The sequence below is a fragment of the Spodoptera frugiperda genome, chromosome 26, assembly GCF_023101765.2.
Source record: "Spodoptera frugiperda isolate SF20-4 chromosome 26, AGI-APGP_CSIRO_Sfru_2.0, whole genome shotgun sequence".
Taxonomy (NCBI): Eukaryota; Metazoa; Arthropoda; class Insecta; order Lepidoptera; family Noctuidae; genus Spodoptera; species Spodoptera frugiperda.
Genome location: NC_064237.1, coordinates 11128378 through 11148554, shown reverse-complemented (window position 1 = coordinate 11148554; position 20177 = coordinate 11128378). Strand labels below are relative to the sequence as shown.

General features: G+C 39.1%; 3 protein-coding genes across 4 annotated transcripts; 1 reads left to right on the top strand and 2 right to left on the bottom strand.

Annotated features, from left to right (window-relative positions):
• The first annotated feature begins 72 nt into the window (after positions 1–72).
• Positions 73–6832, top strand: LOC118264483 (intraflagellar transport protein 56). 2 transcript variants are annotated; one of them, XM_035577001.2, is made up of 13 exons: positions 73–142; positions 323–454; positions 961–1144; positions 1301–1356; positions 1690–1865; positions 2017–2076; positions 3380–3526; positions 4002–4125; positions 4506–4685; positions 5023–5220; positions 5522–5677; positions 6015–6121; positions 6454–6832. In XM_035577001.2, the coding sequence occupies exons 1-13, from the start codon at positions 140–142 to the stop codon at positions 6656–6658; spliced, it is 1728 nt and encodes a 575-aa protein (XP_035432894.1). In that variant the 5' UTR covers positions 73–139; the 3' UTR covers positions 6659–6832. The 2 variants fall into 2 exon arrangements, with proteins under 2 accessions (XP_035432894.1, XP_035432895.1); XM_035577002.2 differs by lacking the exon at positions 2017–2076.
• Positions 6833–8918: 2086 nt separating this feature from the next.
• Positions 8919–11393, bottom strand: LOC118264710 (cuticle protein 7). The gene is made up of 4 exons (XM_035577312.2): positions 11264–11393; positions 10454–10693; positions 9892–10125; positions 8919–9576 (listed from the first exon to the last, which is right to left on the bottom strand). Exons 1-4 carry the CDS (start codon positions 11273–11275, stop codon positions 9442–9444), a joined length of 621 nt encoding a protein of 206 aa, XP_035433205.1. The 5' UTR covers positions 11276–11393; the 3' UTR covers positions 8919–9441.
• Positions 11394–13758: 2365 nt separating this feature from the next.
• Positions 13759–20128, bottom strand: LOC118264709 (sodium/potassium-transporting ATPase subunit alpha-like). The gene has a single exon (XM_035577311.2). It carries the CDS (start codon positions 19108–19110, stop codon positions 16042–16044), a length of 3069 nt encoding a protein of 1022 aa, XP_035433204.1. The 5' UTR covers positions 19111–20128; the 3' UTR covers positions 13759–16041.
• Positions 20129–20177: the final 49 nt, after the last annotated feature.

Here is a 20177-nt window from a genome sequence, read left to right as displayed (position 1 = left end):
AGTTTATTCTGCTTTGTCTATGGTTGGAAATATCATGTCGCACCTCTTTGCGCGCAGCCGTTGCTACGGCAACGCGTTGTCAACAAAAGCGCGGGATCGTTGCGAAGTAAACAAGTTTATTGAAGAAAATAAAATAAATATGGTAAGGATTTTAATAATAGTTACCACATTATTTATAGTTAAGTCATATAGATATTTCGAATGACATTGTTTTATATCCTTTAAAATAAAACAAAGTGTTATGTATCTACAAATGCTTTTTTATTGTAGTTTATTGATTCGTGGATAGGGACTTAATTAATTTCTAGTTTTACACACATAGATCCTATCAAGATCGAAGCCAGCCACGGAGAGCCGTGCAAGCACGGGCAGTAGTTCTGCTAAGAAAAGCTTCCCAGAGTTGGAAGACTTCGTGCTGAAGAGGGACTATGTCGGCGCACTCACTATGCTTGAGGTAAGTCAACCTATGAACGCCCCATCTAGGTATTTGGGATGTCGAATACCTATACAAACATCGTATTCTACAAAGAAATTTTAAATATATAGGTACCTATTTATTAACATATTTGATAAGACTAATTATAAAAAAAAATTATGACAAGGGCACGGACCAAGAGTCCGTGGAGAACTAATACAAATAGAAATAAAAATAAAAAATAAATTATTACATCGAGACCGGTGACACTCTATTTCCGACCATCTTTTTACGGGATAAGGTGGCAGACAAATCACGTACTGGACTTAGCCTTCTATGTTTACATAAATGTTTAGCTCTTCATACACAAGGTGGGCTTAATGCCGTAGGCATTTTCTACCAGCCAAACCCTAGTTTACACATACTTTAAAAAGTTAACGTTTACCAGAGCTCGCTGCTGCCTGGTCCGGTAAAATGTTTCATCTCTTATCTTTTACGACAACCTTACCAACATTTTAAGATAAGTTAATTCTTCCTTGGCGCAGTTCCTCAAACACGAGGGTAACTCGGACGTGTGGCCGGACGTGTGGAGCGCGTGGTGCTGGTTCCACCTGGGCGAGTACCGCCGCGCGCTCGACGTGTACCAGCGCGTGCGCACGCGGGACAATCTAGACGCGCGCGTCTCCGACTACATCGCGATGGATGTCGCTGTTTGCTATTTTTATTTAGGTTCGAATTTTTATCATTTTACTTTAGTCTCTTGTTATTTGAAACTCAAGATAAGAAGTAATGATACTAGTGGGTGAGACCTGAATATGAAGGAAAAAAAATTAAAATAAAATTTAAAAAAAAAGCTTTAGGTGCTACGTACTTGTTAATTTTCAGGTATGTACCAGGAATCACAAGAAGCTGTGGAGGAAGCGCCGAAATGTTCGTTAAAGGTATTTTAACGCAAATTAACCATTTTTGATTGTATTGGTATTAGCAAGCTGGTACCAATAAGTAGGCGAGACACATGTGTTGTTAGATGAACCGACATTCAACGGGGCAGAAAGGTTTTCGAATGGAGATCACGTACCAACTAGTGCAACACAGGTTGTCCACACATAAGATGAATAGACAACCTACGACCTAATAAAGGTCACTGGAAAACCGCTGACTGATCATACAGGTTGATTACAACCAACTGATTTGAATGTCATTAGAGAACGCCTATTTAGCAGTGGACCGTCTTGTAGCTAATATGTCTATGATTTCTCCAATCCTCTTTGCAGACACGCCTCCTCTTCCACCTGGCACACAAGCTTGGTGACGAGGAGTCTCTGATGAAGGCCCACGCTACTCTACGCGACGTGCCCGAAGACCAGCTGTGTCTGGCCTCAGTCCACTACTTGAGAGCACATTATCAGGAGGCCATTGATGTGTATAAAAAGCTTTTGCTGGATAGACGGTAATTTAACCCATACTGTGTATGTATGTAGATGCCCTTTTAGGTATGGTAGGCAAACTGGCAAAATTAAATGTAAAGAAAAGGTGTAATTTCGCCAGTTTTGTCACATTAAACATAAAAAATAAGTTATTTAAAAATATTACGCTTACAGATACAAAAGATTTGATAACGACGATATGGAGTGGATCAAAATGTTGTCCGCTACGGACGGGTAGGATTGTACCTACTAAGTAATCTTATTCAGTAGCTTAAACGTAGCCGTAGCATTACTATACTTCTAGTATTCTTTTACCTACTGCTTTAGAAAATTATGATAGGTGGATCATTTCTAAAGACATCTTTAATCTCGTTTTAAAGTATAAATTGCCATATAGGTAATAGGGCAAGTGACCCGGTTGTGGCCACCGACCCCTTTGTGGCCACTTGGGCCTTCAAATATTTATAACTAAGGCATGGACAAATAAATTACTCTGTGATGTACAGTATTTAAAATATTGAATATTGGAGACACTGATACCGTTGGCAGCTTTGATGTGTCAAACTTCACTTCGATGCAACAAGTCATTATTTTTAGTTGAGGGTGAAATTGTTAAGATCTTAACAAAAAGGCTAAGGCGAGCGGGTGAGGACTTGGTTTTTATTTTTTTAATCTTTGCTTATTGTTTGGATGTTTATGTTAATACTACATGAAGAATATATTGTCTAAGTGGAACTAAAGTTATTTTGTCGCCATATTTTTCTGAAGTGGGATTATTAGAAGGTGGCCACTAATGGAGACAAAATTATGTATTTCTCCATCTTTGGCCACACGGCTGGCCAAAACTTTTGTACATAAACGCCCCACTTCTAGTCATTTATCGTAATTTATTTATTATTTTTCCTTGGCTTTACATATCAACAAATACATATTTTTCATTTTCAGAGATGCAATAAATTGCCTTCACACAAAGGGAGGTCAGTTTACTTTGCAGCTTTTACCAACGTCATATAAATGTTGATCTCTTTATTTGTAAGTTAAATTCAAGTGAAGTAATAATATTTCATATTTTCCAGACTAAATGAAAACCATTGTTTCTTAAATGTCAAATTTAGTTAATAAATTTTGATTACTTTTATTGTATTTTTTGATGGCCAGAACTGGCACACGACCGTGGCCAGAAATGGCACGAACCTGGCCAAAAATGGCACAAACTCCCTTTTTTTTTCTTTTTTATACAGTTATTTTTCTATTGGACGTTCTTTAAAAAAAGGGTTTTCTTAGGCAAGATTAATACATGTTAAATGACTTTTTACAAGAAATATGTTCGTGATAACAAAAACTATAAGTTAAGAAAGCCTCAAAGTCGACAAAATTCTTAAAGTGGCCACAACCGGGTCACTTACGATATGTAGTTAAGCAAGTAGTATACAAAATTGGTTCGAAAGTAAAGCTCCGATTACTAACAGTAATTTGGCAATACCATCTTCTAACACATTCTCATCTCCCATTCTTCTTCTTTCATCATTGAATATAGCTCGTACATGGCCCTGAACGTGTACGTGGCCCTCTGTTACTACAAGCTGGACTACTACGACGTGTCTCAGGAGGTGCTCGGGGTCTACCTCGCTCAGCATCCTACCTCCACCGTCGCGGGGAACTTGAAGGCGTGCAATCTGTTTAGGTAAGAGGCTTTAATTTGAAAAACGAGCACACGACACACCTGATGGTGAGCAATCAGCGCCGTCCATAGCCACCCGCAACACCAGAGAAGTCAACAGGTGCGTTGCTGGTCTTTTAAAAGGGAATATGCTCTTTTCTTGAAGGTTATAAGGTCGTCTCGGTTCGGAAATGCCGACTTAAATAAATATTTAGAGGCAATTCACATAAACGCTCATTGGCTCATTTTTTTATTATAAATTCGACGGTGTATGTGAAGGTATTGGACCTCTCTCTGATCTTGTCGGATTCATTGCCGTCCCGTCAGCTTATGAGGATTTGGTAGACAATATCTCTTGCTCAATGCTCTAGTCTTGTAAAATGTAAAATAGTCTGGCCACCGTGATTGAAATCTACCAGGAGACGTTTCCTGATTAGTGCTTACTCAACGATATTGATGATGGAATTGAAAACGTACCTAACGTTGCCTTCCCCTACAGATTGTACAATGGTAAGGCGGCGGAGAACGAACTGAAACAGATGACGTCAGACCAGCATACTTTCGGACAAGATCTAGTTAAGCATAACCTGGTTGTGTTCAGGAATGGAGAAGGAGCGTTAAAGGTAACTGAAGATGTATATTTGACACTACAAATATTTAAAAGCGGTGACATTGAATGTATGCGTGTTGTTATAGGCTTTCATTTAATTATAATTAACTCTTCATTCGATAAGAAGATATCATTTGGCTATAAGCACCTCTAATATATTTGCTATAGATATCTATTTTCTTTAAACATACCTAAATGAAACCTAACTCAAAATATTAACGCTGACAGTGACGTATGATTGTGCCATTTGTGCCATTTGCCACAGTAGGAACACATACAAGTGTATGTGAACTTATATGTTTGTAAACGCACCCACGACACTGGAGAAAATCCCAGTGTGGGGCAAAGTATTTTTTTTAAGAATAACGAAGTCTTTACAATTCCCCTTACCAGGTTTTACCGGAGCTAGTGGACGTGGTGCCGGAAGCTCGTCTCAATCTGGCAGGCTATAGACTTCGGAACAGGGAGGCGATAGAAGCCAGGACTCTGCTGGAGCCGCTGCAGCCCACCTCGCCGCTACACTACATCCTAAGGGCCGTGGTCGCCGTGAAGCTGTATAATGATACGGGAGATGTGAGATTGTATTCTGTTATCTTTTTTGAAAGCGTAAAACGTTGAGTTCAAAGTTTTCTGATGGGAAAGTTTTTTCGTTCATGATTGGGCTTTTCCTTAAAGAAGACGAATGTCGTTCTTAACTTACTTAACAGTAAAAAAAACGGAACATTATTTAGCCCTCTTTGCAATATTACATTCTTATGGCCTCTCAACTACCCAGTTGAGTAAATGTAAGTAGCCACTTACATTTATTCGAATCAGTTAAAATTTCATAAAAACCGTAAAAACAGTTAAGGCTTGATAGCGTACCATAAATTACCAACATATTTAAACTTTATTCTCTCAACTTATCTAGGACGAACAGCTAAAGCTAGCTCAGCAGAGCTTCCACCTAGTGGGCAGTTCAGCGTCAGAATGTGACACGATCCCTGGCCGTCAATGTATGGCCTCCTCCTACTTCCTGGCAGGTCATTACGAGGAGGTGCTGGTCTACCTCAACTCCATCAAGAGCTTCTTCGTCAATGATGATACCTTCAACTTTAATTACGCTCAGGTAAGTGTACCAAATAAAACTTATTGCTGTATTGTGAAAATTCATTTTTGGGCAGATATTTGTTATAACCTGGATATATACAACACAATGTATGTATATATTTTCTGAAAAAAAAAATCGTTTAATAAAGTTATAATAAACACGATATTTTGCCATTATCTTGCACACAATGGCTCACAATGGCTTATGCCATATGACAATTATTTAACGACTCAACTGCACTGTCGGAATACCAGGTAAACATTATAACAGCATATAGTCCTAAATTTATATGTATATAAGATTTGCTAATAAATACCAGGCTAAAGTAGCGACGGGGTTCTACCGCGAGGCTGAAGAGAGTCTGCTCTCAATACAAGACGAGGGCATCCGCAACTCCTTCACGTTCCTCGCGTGTCTCTGTCGGTGCCACGTCATGAACAAGGACGCTGCCCTCGCCTGGGATATTTGTGTCAAGGTGGATAAAATCATTACAAATTACAATTAGACATTTCTCATAAGCCAATGAAAATATTAATTACAATATCTGTGCTATTTTCTACCATTTGAAATGGAAAATCCAGATCACAAATCTGAGTCCAAAACCTGATTACAAAAATGGTTGATTATAAAACAAAAAAGATGAACACTATATATATTAAACAATATTATTTTATGAAATTATAATAAAATGCATGAATTGTGGCTTTATGTTGTATATCTTATATTAACTAGATTAGGTTTAGGTACTATTACAAAATCAGATCACGTATCATGTGTACCCAAGTCCTAAATGTTTCGTATTTGGTTGTCAGTCGGCGGGCACTCCCGACAGCTTCGCGTTGTTGCAACTGGTCGCCAACGACAGCTACCGCATGGGACAGTTTCTATTCGCCGCCAAAGCCTTCCACATGCTCGACAGGTGAGGCCAATTATCACAGATCGATTACCGAACTGCTAACCTGATTAGGTTTATGAATTCATGTTTCAATAATTAAGTAAACTTGATTGATGAATGAGAATAAAAAAGGTAAGCTTGATTCAAAGCAATATTTTTAAGGACATGAAGAAATCGTATAAAATAAGTTTTGTTGATTATTGGTGCTGTAATAAGATTCCTATTATCATAACTAAGGGTTATATTCTTACTACTATAGATTTGGAAAATTAAAAGTTTCTGAGTATTTACTTCAGCTTTTGCAGCTAGAGCAACATCCTCAGCGTTTTTATTTACATAATCATGACATCAACTAGGTTGGATGGAGGTCCAGAGATGTGGGAAGGTCTCCGCGGAGCTGTATGTGGGTGCGCTCAAGCCGCTGCAGCCAACAGGCCTAACGCTGCAGCTGAGCTCAGGGAAGCCCTCGCATTACTGAAGGGCCCAAGGTCGCATACCCGTGCAGACAACATCGTCAGGACCATCACGAAATGGGCACAACAAAACAGGATTCCCGTCTGACCGGAAACCAAGACCTGCAAAGTATCGTAGAGGCCTTTGCATAGTATTTAGAACTAAATAGTCATGACAAAGCATAGGTAAGTGTTTTAACACAGTCTGTTTTGTAAAAAAAGCTAAATAAATGAATAGTTTTACTAAGCGATATTGACTAGTTCAATAAATTATTTCAACTGTTTAATAACTGGTTTCTTTACGGAGTACCGCAAGGGCCCATATTAGGGCCAATACTAACTTCTGAACTTTTGAAACGGAAACTATAATTTAAATTCAGTACTACTTTGCTCAGATGAACTCAGTATAAATGTATCCAGCAAGGTATGTGTGGCACATCCGATATAAATAAACATTTCACATGAAAACTTTTAAGCGGTATTCGTTAGTCTTGACCAAATTATTACCGAGATATCAACAGCAACGTAATTACTGATCGAGTTCTCGCACTCAATGATTCACGGTGCGCACTAAAAACTAACATTTTATGACATACAGGATCTCTAGTACTAGCGTGGAACCAGTATTCATACATATTCGTACGTTTGTCCCAATTTAGGAGTTACATTGAATATTGATTATTGCCGCAAATTGCCAGTTGGGCCCAATGTTATTTCTTAATCCTAAACACGTATCCTCTCGATATGGTCTCGCACGGCCCAGATCTAGAAACTTAATCTACTACTTCCTTTTAATTATCTAAACTGTTCACGCGTTATCCTTTATGGAGTATGTCAAACTTGTGGGGTTTAATTGTAATTAGGTACGGTGTTTATCTAGGAGCGTTAATACCTATTTGTTGGGTTGATTTCAACCTATAAACCGTTCTATTAACTTTGACTATAGCTTTTGCATTTACAAAAACTACTCAACTATTTTATTTATTTAAATCGTTTAATGGGATTATCATGAATGTTTCTCTAAGGCATCATATAATCCAAAAAGTTGAACAGTTTTCAATAATTAACTACAACTTTAGCTAATTACCCCACGATATAATCTCCCCGCGTCCTTATATTAATTATAGGTCCTGGGTACTCATTAGGAACATACAAGTTGTGTATGCGTTATGTATAAGCTTCAAGTTACCAATACCTATTAAGAAGTTAACAATTTGGCAGTAATTATAAAGATTCCAGAAATCTGGCTCTACGCACGATTGGGCTCACTGTTATCGCGGGTAAGGCCCCTCTTTAGGAGTGATTTGGCGTCACGGAGGATCCGAAAATAGATTAAGATCGGTTTTTAATTTTGGCCTACTTCGAATAGTATCTACTCTTTCACGTGTACGTATTTTTTTTATACGATAAACGAGCACACGGATTACATGTAAACAATCGCCGCCGCCCATGGATACCCGAAACACCAGAGGCATTATAAGTGCGTTGCCGGCCTTTTGAGGTTTAGGAATTTATGGGATGTTAACGAATCGAGGATTGGTAAGAATGGGAAGGGGGAATTGGGCCTCCGGTACATACTATCTTACCACAATAAATTGGTATTTCTTGGTAAAAAGTTGATCTATAAATGACCAATATCTTTCTATGTCTTTGCCAAGTCTAGCCAAAACAAGATAGGTGAGTAAGTACAGGTTTATCACTGACGATTTCAACATACAACGTTTCCGCTGCCTTACCTTTAAGTAATTAGAAGTCAAGTCAAGCATGCTTCATAAATACTAAGTACCTACTCATATATTTACTACATTTATTAGGAACATTCGTTTTAAAAACTTATTTATTTATTTCGTGTTTTTCATTAAAACCGCCATTCGTGGGTGTGCAATGTGGGTGCTACATGCCACATCAAAATTCTAATGTGTCGATCTAGATGTTAAGCATTGCCGTTTCTTTTGGTAAATATATTAAAAGAAATTAGATAAATATAAAATAGATAGAGAGTACTTGTATAGCAATAATAAATTAGCTCAGATAATAATCTCAGCTAATTAATACGACGTTTAAGCATGTGACAATGTGTGGCTTTGGTTAGAGAACATTAATGTATATTAAGTCGTTTAACTTTCTGCTCTATATACAAAAAAATGAAAATCCTTGACGTATTCGCCTGTAGACACCTATTTGCCTGATTTCTATGAAGAATAAGACGTTGATGATTCAAATAATCAGTTAATTATTTGCTATTCTTTGAATTCTTGCTGCCATTATAGATATACAATACGATACAAAGTCAAGTTTTAAAAACTTTGATTGTAATTTGCTAACCCAGATACACAAGCTTCTCAGGGCATTAAAAAAAAGACAAGAAATAGTGCAAAAATTGCATTTATTTATAAAAACTAAATTATATTTACATGTACGTAAATAATACGATGCGTCAAGATCAGGTCCGTAGGCAACAGTCAAAGCAGTACAATAAATAATAAGTTACAGTCGACGTGCGAGGTCGTCGGGCCCACTCCTGCTGAACGAAACCCACTCTTACAGACTCGGGCCGGACGGCAAAGACGAGGAAAACTACAAAATGGGGCACTCTCCCTCCAATTCCATAACGTCCAATGTTATATTTTGACGTTTGAGCCCAAAACAAGAATTCTAAACTTCTACAAAAGTGAATAACACGTTACAATTCGCCTTTACCATGTAGCCGCGGCCTATGATTTCTAACCAAACTATATATTACTAAACAATCTCAGTCAAAAATCATTAAATAATCATATTTTTTTCATAAAATCTCAACATTGATCTAAAGTTAAAATCTCTCTAATCCGTACACAATTCTCTGATCGTTCAGCAAGAAGTTAGGTCGCTTAGTAGTCGTGGTTGGTGGATTTAACCCCAAGGGTGGGCAACGCCGACGTGGGCAGCTGGTAGCGTGTACCTCGCGACGGGCGCGGCTACCGCGACCGGCGCAGGCGCGGCGTATACCTTCGCTACTGGAGCTGCAACTGCTACTGGTGCTGCCACCTGGAGGAAATTATACATTCTCAAAAGACTCAGTAAATGCAAATCTTGACTCAAATTTTTTTCAGCAATTTGTATTTTTCTCATTTCTATAAAACAACCGATTTGTTGTTCCGTTCAGTTTTAAGTTAATTTAACTTGATAAAGTTCGCTGCCTTACCGCGAAGGGGTCGCAGGTAGATTGCCCAGTTTATGGCACGGAGCAAAAGTTAGAACGAAGTGGTGTTAAGTCTATAAGAGTCTGACACTCCCTCCCGCCGCACCGTTGCGAGAGGGGTCATTTGATGATTTAATTCATCCTCACAAAAACACCCTTACCGCGTGAGCAGCAGCTCCCGTCCTCTCAACCACGGCGTTGAATCCATTGATCTTGTCAGCAGTGTAGGTGACCTTACGGACGTGGCCGTCAGGCTCCACTAGGCTGTAAGAACCGTGCACCACACCGTTCTGCAGCGTCTCCGAAGCATCCTTGTGGTCTCCCGTGGCAGGGTCTGCTACTCCGTATGAGAAGCTGTACGCTGGGTTGGGGTCTACGGGCTCAGCGCGCACAACCTGTGTTGAACCAATGAATAGGTGAGCATGTGATGTTGCCAATTTCGACAGGTATACAAATATTTAAAAATACACTATTTCCATATCAGTTATCTGGTAATGAGCTCAACTAGTAGGTTATAGAGGGTATAAATGGTATCCGGTAAAGCTAGAAAGTAGCTACACGAAAAGGAATCCTGCTAGCGAAGTGGCGAAGAAACAAAGAATGAGTCTATCATCCTAAAAGTTACTTGGCAAAAGCTTGAGTCTGGTAACCTACATCAAAAATATGAAATATCGACAAGATTATTCATTGTTAAATAGCCAATTATACGTTTATCCTCCTTACCTGAGCTGCAACAGCTTTAACGACGGGTGCAGCGTATGTGTGTGCAATGGCGGGCGCGTACGCTGGTGCTGCCACGGCGTGAGCGATCGCTGGCGCAGCATAAGCTGGCGCGTACGCTGGTGCGGCGTACGCTGGCGCTGCGTACGCTGGGGCCGCGTACGCTGGGGCCGCGTAGCCGATACCGTCCAGTAACCCCGGCTTGGCCAGGGCACCGACACACGCACAACATAACAATAATACCTATAGAAAACGGGAGAAGCATAAATAAAAAATATTGTTACTTAATTACTTTCCGAAAAACCCCATGTAGGTATATAATACCAAAAAAAATATGATAGGCACGCTCATTCCTTATCACATGAAGGTCAAACCGTAATTGGTGAGAAGTTGACATTATTTAACAGACTCTCTCTTTAAAAATCTCAAAATACCTAATATTTATTTTTGCAAAGCCTTAAAAACATTGTATGTTTTGAACCAGATAAACTAGAGATTTTCCCACTATCACAGGATAGTAGCTTAAATTGACCTTAGAATGCAATAGTGTAGTGCACACACAAACATTTATGATCGATCGATCTGATTAGAGACGATAAGGCTGTAACCCCATTTCTGAATTCAGAGCTTATGGAAGCTTTATAATCTGTAAGTATTAATCTCTGGCTTATGGTTATAGATCTGCTACAATTCTCTATTGCATTTATCCTTCTGAGCGTTTCTTTTAACCCATTTAATCAGTTCTTAACACCCAATTTATTTATTTTCGTAAATAAAGTTATTCTAAGTTATATTATCAAGCAGTTTGTTTACCTTAGCGAGCATGTTAGTGGCGTGCGGAGGCCGTGGGGTGTATTGCACGTGTGTCGCTCCCCGCCAGCGCGCCGTATATAAAGCGGCTCGGAGGCTGCGCCCGCGCACCGGACCACGCACGATCTACACTTGATACAAATTTCGCAACAACGATACTAACATATGTGTATAACGTGGTTAAAGGCGAGTTATGCTTAATTATTAGTTTAGTAGAGCCGTTGAACTAGATTACGTTTAGAGCTAATGTTCTCATGATTTTGTTACATGAACATTATAATTGGATATGCAGCTGCAAATATTGCCTCGTTGGTCGACAAGGGGTCTCGGGTTCGATTCCTAGGTCGGGCAAAGTATACTGGGCATTTTTCGGCTATTCGCAAATATCTCAGTAGAAGCACGGAGTCTGGAATTGTGCCCAGTACCTATATTGCAAATAGGACTTATAACACAAATAGTGAAAAGTGGGTGTACACTGTATAGCGGCATTACGTGCCGTAACGTGCACCTCTGCCTTTACATGCTCGACAGGGTCCTTAATTGTGACCCACAAATTATTTAAGACCTGTATCACATTAAAGAAAGCAATAAAGAATTTGAATATTTTTTTACGTTACAGCGTTTACTGACCACGTCATTGTCACCCAACAACAAAATGGGACAAAACACAAATGTCTTGCAGGCTACATAAAAAAAAAACTATCGTAATCAGCTTAGTGCTAAATCGTTCTAAGTCCATATTTTTTGGTATCCATGAAAAATAGATCCGGTACCTACAGTCTAGCGCATTAATTTTATGTGGCCAAACAGCTTCATGAATCTAGTTGACAAGTAAACTGCTTAGAAAATAACGCAACGCTCAGCAACTCCCTAAAATCGAAAGTTCTAAAATCTGATGCAAGAAACGCGAAGTTTTGCACAAAGTTATCAGTTCTTGTGTCATTATAGTCTGTTATGGAGACTAGGGCTTGGCATAACTAGATCTTAACATAGAGTGTAGTCACATGTGTAGGAACATAATATGCTCTATTTTACACATCGATGCTCAAATACCTACGTTTGGCAAACTGCAATAAAGTAAAAAAAATCAATAATGATTTGTCCGATTCGAGAATTTGGACCTGTAGTCCTTTGCTCAGCAGTCGTGTTATTATGCAATGACAATGGTAACCATCTAAGACGAAACATTATTGTGTGTTTCATTTCTAAACAGCGACTTAGCTAAGTCACTAGTGACAATCTCAACTTTTGAGATGCCCCAGATTGAATTCCAGTTAATTCGTTGCCTTGTGTGAGTGAGATTACCGGAGGCCCAATTACCCGCCTTTCCAATCCCGGATTCCCCAACAACCCTTAAATTCCCAATCCCCATAAGGTCGGCAACGCACTTGTAACGCCTCTGGTGTTTCAAGTGTCCATGGACGGCGACGATTGCTGACATTCAGGTGATCCATCAGCTCGTTTACCGGCTTATTCCATAAAAAAACATCAATGCATTACAAATATACAATAAGGAAGGCTGGTTTGAAATCAAGTGTAATTGAGCACCTTTTATCTATTTTCCCACCATCAATTTCCATACTGACTGAGTAAGCAATCAACCTACTATCTGTTCTGACACTAGTGACTCACACAGCCTATGTGGGGGTTATAACTCGATTGTACCTGCCGATACTAACAATTTATGGGACACTAATGTATACAGACTAAATGCAACTTAGAACCAACTTATTCAATGAGGTCACACATTACTTGATTAGGAAATTCGTTCGTTAGTCACCTGACTAAGGTTCGGGGCTGACTCCCTATATTTTTTTGCATTCTCCTAAGTAAAAGTATGTATTTTTTAAACATTACCGCCGCACGTCAATTTGCCTATGTATCGTAAATGCGGAAACAACCACGTGTTTTCATATGCAAATCACGCTCAGATTCGAAACAAAATTGTTCCGTGCGGGAATTGAACTCAGTGACAGTTTGGGCAGTCATACAGGGGCTCAATCACTGCGAAAACCATACAGTCAGTTTGGTACTCTTCAAAATCGACGAAACTAACGAAAATCGTTAACATAACTGCTAGAAATTATATATAAGAAAAATAATATTATTTACACATCTACTTAGGTTAACAGGAGCAATATCGGCACCTAACATAACCACGTCCACTTTATGATCTCAACCTCGCTTGATATTACATCAGACGGCAAAAGGCGATCGGACGTGGCCCTTACAAAGAGTTATTTGATTAGCTTTCAAATTGCATCAGACAGATAGGTAGCAGCTTTCCTGCTCGAATGGAATTAAGAAGATTGTCCTCATGCCTGTCTCGTCCTGTATCGAGACAAACTTGCTGCCTTACACAAATATATTTTACCATCAGTTGATCAGTCTCCTCAATTGCCCCTATAAACTCATACAAACATTATTTACAACTAAAACAATTTGTATAAACCAAACATATCACTTCTATTTCATTAGGTACATAAGTAGACGACCTGAATAATCCTGACGGACCTAGAGCCAATGACATAACGATTAAGACCTAGATAACTGACCAATAACAATGTCAAGCCGCATTCGAGCAAATAATGTCGTTTAGCGAGCTATTTGTGGTTTTAAACAAAGAATAAAGTCGGTATGATATGTGTGTGGTCCCACTTCTAGCGTTAATATAAGTTCTACTGAGAATTTTTAATTAAATCTGAGTCTTTAAGGATATCAGTCGCATTTTAAATCATCTATGTAAAGAAAAGACACACTTTGAATTGTGGGAGAGCCGTGCTTCGGCACGAATGGGCCGGCTTGACCGGAGTGACACCACGGCCTCATAGAAAACCAACGTGAAACAACGCAACGCTTTGCGTTGTGTGAATGAGGATACCAGAGGCCCAATTAAGGAAGGGGGTTCCCAATCTTTTCAATCCCCGGTTCCCCAACAACCCTTACATTCCTTACCCCCAAAAGGCCGGCAACTCACTTGTAACGCCTCTGGTGTTTCGGGTGTCCACAGACAGTGGCGATTGCTTACCACCAGGTGATCTATTTGCACGTTTACCGACTTATACCTTACTTTACTTTTACTTTACTTGTATTAAAAAAGGAAGTAGCAACTTTACTGCAATCTTCCACCAATGCATTCTTCAAGATTTACAGTTACACACTGTTCTACAATTTAGAGACAGAGCAAAAAGAAAACAATTTACGATATAAGTAACATTTATTTAGAACATAGTATGCGTATACATCTGTTCTCTAAAATATAATAGAATTAAATTAATTAAAAGTAAAACTCAACCTACGTTTACACCCTCACACACTGAAAAAAAAACAAGAAAAGACAAATTATATTAAAATTCCTTTGAAATACTAAGATACATAATTGCAAGTATTGATATGATTTTTTCACGAAGCTACATAGCTGTTGTAACTACGTAAATTCCAAAAAAAGTATAAAAAAAGTAATAAATTACGCAAATTTTAAAGATCAGTTTGGTTTCAATGACTTGGAGAACGAGTCTTGCGTATAGATACCTACATGATTTTCCTTGATTTTTGCATAATACCATAGTTTTTTTTTTACAATAACTACCGTGAGACATACTAAATTAACTAAAAATCACGTTTTACTCACATTTCATTAATAGAGAAATCCTCGACTGGTTTCGAGTCACAAAAGGAACTCTTCACCATGAATAGCGTGCGCACACGTCACCGCATTTTTAGTTAATAGCATACGTTGCTGTAGTATGTTTTGTTTACCAGATAGGCACATTATTACCCGTTAACAATGTAGGAATAATATCTCAAAAAGAAATAATTTTCAAAATCAAAATATAGTAGCGTAAATCTCTAGCTAGCAGTAAGGCTACAACCTGACTCCTAAGCCGTAAAGGTAGCATAGGTATGAAACGGCAACAGCACACAGAAATGTAATTTGGCGTAATGTAGGTCACACTCGGCCACAAGTATTCCGGTACATATATCAGACATGTGCAAGCCAGTTTAAAATTCATACATAACCGCGCCCTTTTGCCAACATATGTCTAAGTATATGATTCAATATGATTAGATTAGATTAGATTAGAACAACCGTAGTTTTGCAAAGACATTGCTACTACCCTTTATTTATTACTAGACAGCAGAATAGAATAGGTATACAGTCGACTCTCATATAATTCCGAGTCCTAAAATATTTCGAAATTGTCTGTTTGTGCATGCTTTGGCAAACATCGTCCTCTTAAATCGCGATCTCCAATCCACTTGCCAACTGTGGAGATAATGGCAAACTCCTCCTTTGTGACCCGTTGCGGTCTCGTTTTCGCGGGCTTTGGTACCTACTGAAGATGAATAATTACCTACCCCGGGAGACACTTAATAGGTACTATCATTAGACAAAGAAGCTAGAGCTACGTTAATTAATATCTATATATACAACGTTAGCGCTCTAAAAACTACGCTCAAGATTTAATAATTATCTAATAAAAAATTGCACGCTAAGGGAAATATCCTAAAATAACTAAAATTGTAAAAGCAAGATGTTTGGGACCACGCCAATCGTGAGAGCTCCCATGATCCAAAGGGAGGTTACAGTTTCTTATAGCTCTAAGAAGGAGATCCCAAGAAACATACTCCTACTCATGTGAAAGGTGCACATAGAATAGCAACATTGTTACCTATGTATCTTTTTAAATCCATGAAAGGGTAAATTTAAATGAGAAAACGTTAGAAGCAAGCCATGTCACTTCTCTTAGAACATCAAATATCTTCTCAATTTTAGTAAGTTAATAATATGTCTCGTTTTCAACCCACTTATTAATGCTATTCCTTATCAAATAACGCCTAGTCTCATCCATGATTATCATGAGAATAGCGAAAGGGATCGCTAGAAAGAAGTCCCACCAAGACAAAGGCTCGGTGCTAAACAGTTCATGGCACACCGGCCAGTATGAAACCAAAAGTGCTCCTATTAAGTCTACAGCGATACTGGCATTAAGTACATGGTTTCTCATGCCTTTCTTAATAATTGAGATTCGTCTAGTCTTACAAATAATCACATCCGATATCTGCGTCCAGGCAACTGCTACGAAATAAGCCGTTTGCGCTTTCCTCTCAAGCCTTTTCCTATCTCTGTAATTCCATTCGCGACCTAAAGTATCTTTTACTAAAGTTCTTGTGTTCTCCCAGTCAGTGCGTACGAACAATAAACTAGACGGGAAGAATCCGTCCTGAGCATAAATTATAAAGTAGGCGTACATTGCCGAAAAGAATTGAATAAGTCCTACTTGAAAATATGCCATGAATAATAAAACCCCACTTACGAGGTGATCAGTAGGTTTGCGAGGTGGAATAGACATGATATCTTCCTCAGAATCTTCATATGCTAAACTCATGGCAGGCAGAAGATCGGTTCCAACATTTATGACTATAATCAACATGAGAGTTATAGGCAATGGCATTCCCAAACACGCATACAATACAAAAGGTGCCATCTCAGCTGCGTTAGAGGTTAGCGTATACGCAATAGTTTTTTTTAAATTGTCAAAGATTCGCCTACCTTCTTGCACACCCAACACGATAGACGCGAAGTTATCGTCCAACAGAATCATATCCGCAGCCTTTTTCGAGACTTCGGTACCGTTAATACCCATTGCGATGCCGATATCTGCTTTCTTCAAAGCTGGAGAATCGTTGACACCATCTCCGGTCACAGCCACTACATAACCTAGCAGCTGATACGTCTCAACTATAAACAACTTTTGCTGAGGACTGGTCCTCGCAAATGTAATCTCTTTGTACCTTGTTTGCACTGCTTTCAAATCATTAACGCTCATTTTACGAAGGTCGTCTCCAGTCACAACTGCTGCTTTAAACTGGCTTTTGATGTGCGGCGGTACATCAGCCAGGTCTATGTGATGCTCGAACGCATAGTCATACGCCGTCGGCATTGAGATGGTGCCACACCTGCGAGAAATAGCCAGTGCAGTCACAGGATGGTCCCCAGTTACCATTATTACTTTAATTCCAGCCGATCGACACAAACCAATATATTTGTCAATATTTTGCCTTGGGGGATCTATCATTGATACTGCTCCAAGAAAAATAAGATCCTCCAAAGGAAAATTACGTGCCTGTGCATCGAATTTGTAACCCACTGGATAATCTTCTACAGGTAATTTGAGATCGCAATATCCGATAACACGTTCGCCCATATTTGCAATCTTGATAAAATTAGCTTTTAATTCTTTTTTCAACTGTGGAGTGAGATTCTGTATGCCGTCATCAGTGTGAACCTGTGCACAGTATTCTACGACGATTTCGGGTGCACCTTTCATTATTAAGTAGTGTCTGTCTGTGTTCGCCATGCGGTGAATTGTTACTTGATATTTGTAAGCTGAACTGAATGGAATTTCTCCAACTTTAGGATTTTCTTCTCGAACTTGTGTAGCTGAGCGGTTTGCTTCCATATACCGTAATATTGCGGCTTCGGAAGCGTCGCCCAAAATTTTTCGTTTATCAATTGGCAAGTGCATCGAATCAAAAGCAAATGTAGCTTTTAAATTAAGACAAGCTGCTAAACATAACGTCGCATATGAAGTGTTTGTGACATCATGATGGTCATCTTTATCAATTATTTTGAAATTGGCGAATAAATGTGACACGTTCATTTGATTCTCAGTTAAAGTACCAGTTTTGTCAGAACAAATACATGAAGTAGACCCCAAGGTTTCTACAGCTTGTAATGTTTTAGCCAGGCAGTTCTTTTTCTTCAGAGATTTGGCAGAAAGTGTCATGCAGACGGTCAAAGTTACAATCAATCCCTCGGGTACATTAGCTAGTATGATCCCCAGCATATATTGAAGCGCAGATAACACACTGTTCTGTATAAAATATACCATAAAAAAGAACATTATACCGAAAGCAAACGCTACGCCGCACAAAAGCTTAATAAAATGTGTGATTTCTTTTGCAATAGGTGTTTCTTCTTTTGTCAAACCGGTTACAAGTCCAGCTATTTTTCCTATTTGAGTCATTTCTCCAGTAGCAATAACAATAGCTTTAGCAAATCCTTCAGTAATAGGACATCCAAAATACGCCATATTTTTAGACTCCATAGGATTAGAGTGAGTACATTCTGGCCTGTGTTTTATTGGCTCTGATTCTCCGGTCAAGGAAGACATGTCCGTGTTGAAATTAGTACAAGTAAGTATTCTCACATCGGCTGGCACTATGTCTCCTCCGCTCATTTCTACGATGTCACCAATCACCAGATCAATGTTGGGGACGGTTCTTTTAACTCCTTCTCGAATGACAACAGCATTGGGTGGCACTAGCTTCTCGAAACCACTCATAACTGCAGCATTCTTTGCTTCTTGATAAAATCCAAAGAGACCAGTTCCAACAATCGTGGCTGTGATCACTGATCCCAAGTAAAGATATTCTTTTGCAGAATGGGCTTCAGCCGAATCATCTTCATCATCTTTGTGTGCATTTCTGGACAAGAAGTACCCAATGAAATTCACAATTGCCGCAACCCAGAGTACACACTGGAACCATCCAAATAAATTGGTGCGAAATAATGACCAGTAACTAGTGCCGTGAAGTTCCCTCAGCTCGTTGGGGCCATAGCGTTCCAAGAGCTCTGCAGCGAAACTCTCCGACAGTCCAGTGACCACGTTAGTGCGATATATATTTTCCAATTGTTCCGGTGTGAGGTAGTGATCTCCTGTGCAAGTCTCTTCCTTTAGGAGGGATATCTCGGAGAGCTCGACATTGCTGTGTGCGATCATGCTGGCGCGCCGGCCGCTCCGCAGGGAGGTCGTGCTGGACCGGCGCCCGTGTTTGTGCGGCATCTTGGAAGCTAAGGCTGTAACTGTCTCACTAACGACACTCTTACTACTATTGTAAGGTCCACGATAAATTACACTTTGGTCAAACGTAATGTCGGTTACCCTATACTTATATTCTTTGTCTTTGTGTCGGTTACGCCAATAATGACAGCGGAGCTGACAGGAGACAATATGTCACTTAATGTGATATTACTCTAAAAGTTACGTACTATTCTATTGACAAGCTGAAAGAGGTTTTATTTAAATACTAGATTGGGTGTCGCGCAAGTTCTCAGTAACAGCATATAGGTGAGTAGTTATTATTCTAATACGTAGCCTATCCTGTCTTGAAAACCTGTGCACACCACTGATCTATAAGCGTCCTGCAAAGAGAATAGTATGTATAGGGGAATCTATCGTCAGTTCATGGATATCTTAGAACTCTTACACAGAAAATCTCAACTACAAAAATCAGCGGTAGCCGTCGTGGGCTCAGATAGTATAAGAGTCATATACTATCAGAGAATACTCAGTCGAAGACAGCCTTAAATACGTGTCGACGGCATCAGTAGCCTCTGCCATCGTGTGAAAGAGCTTCTGATTCAGCTTAAGATACAGCGTATACCTGATTATACGTATAATGTGTATATTGTACGTTATAAATATTATGACGGAGCACAGAAGAACAATACCTTAAAAGTTTATTTTGTGACCACCTTAGTATTAAAAAAGCGGTCCAAATGGGATATTTGGCTGACATATTTATATATGGAATTTTATAAACAATGCATGACTATCTCATCGTAACTAGCACTATGATACTTAAAATAAACATAAAAGTAAGTAGAAGGCAGCTATTCTGGAAACAGCAAAGCAATGTGAGGTTTCTGTCTCTGGAGCCCTAACCACCTACAGGACATAAAGTTTTTTTTTATCTTTTATTTAAGGGGCTTTTATCCTAAGAACATGCCAGCCCCGTTGATTCATAAGAAAGCAATACAAGGACATAAAGTAAATACGACAGATGAAAAACAGAAAAAGGTGTAAAGATAAAAAAAAACTTAATTCAGTATTTCTAACAAATAAATGAA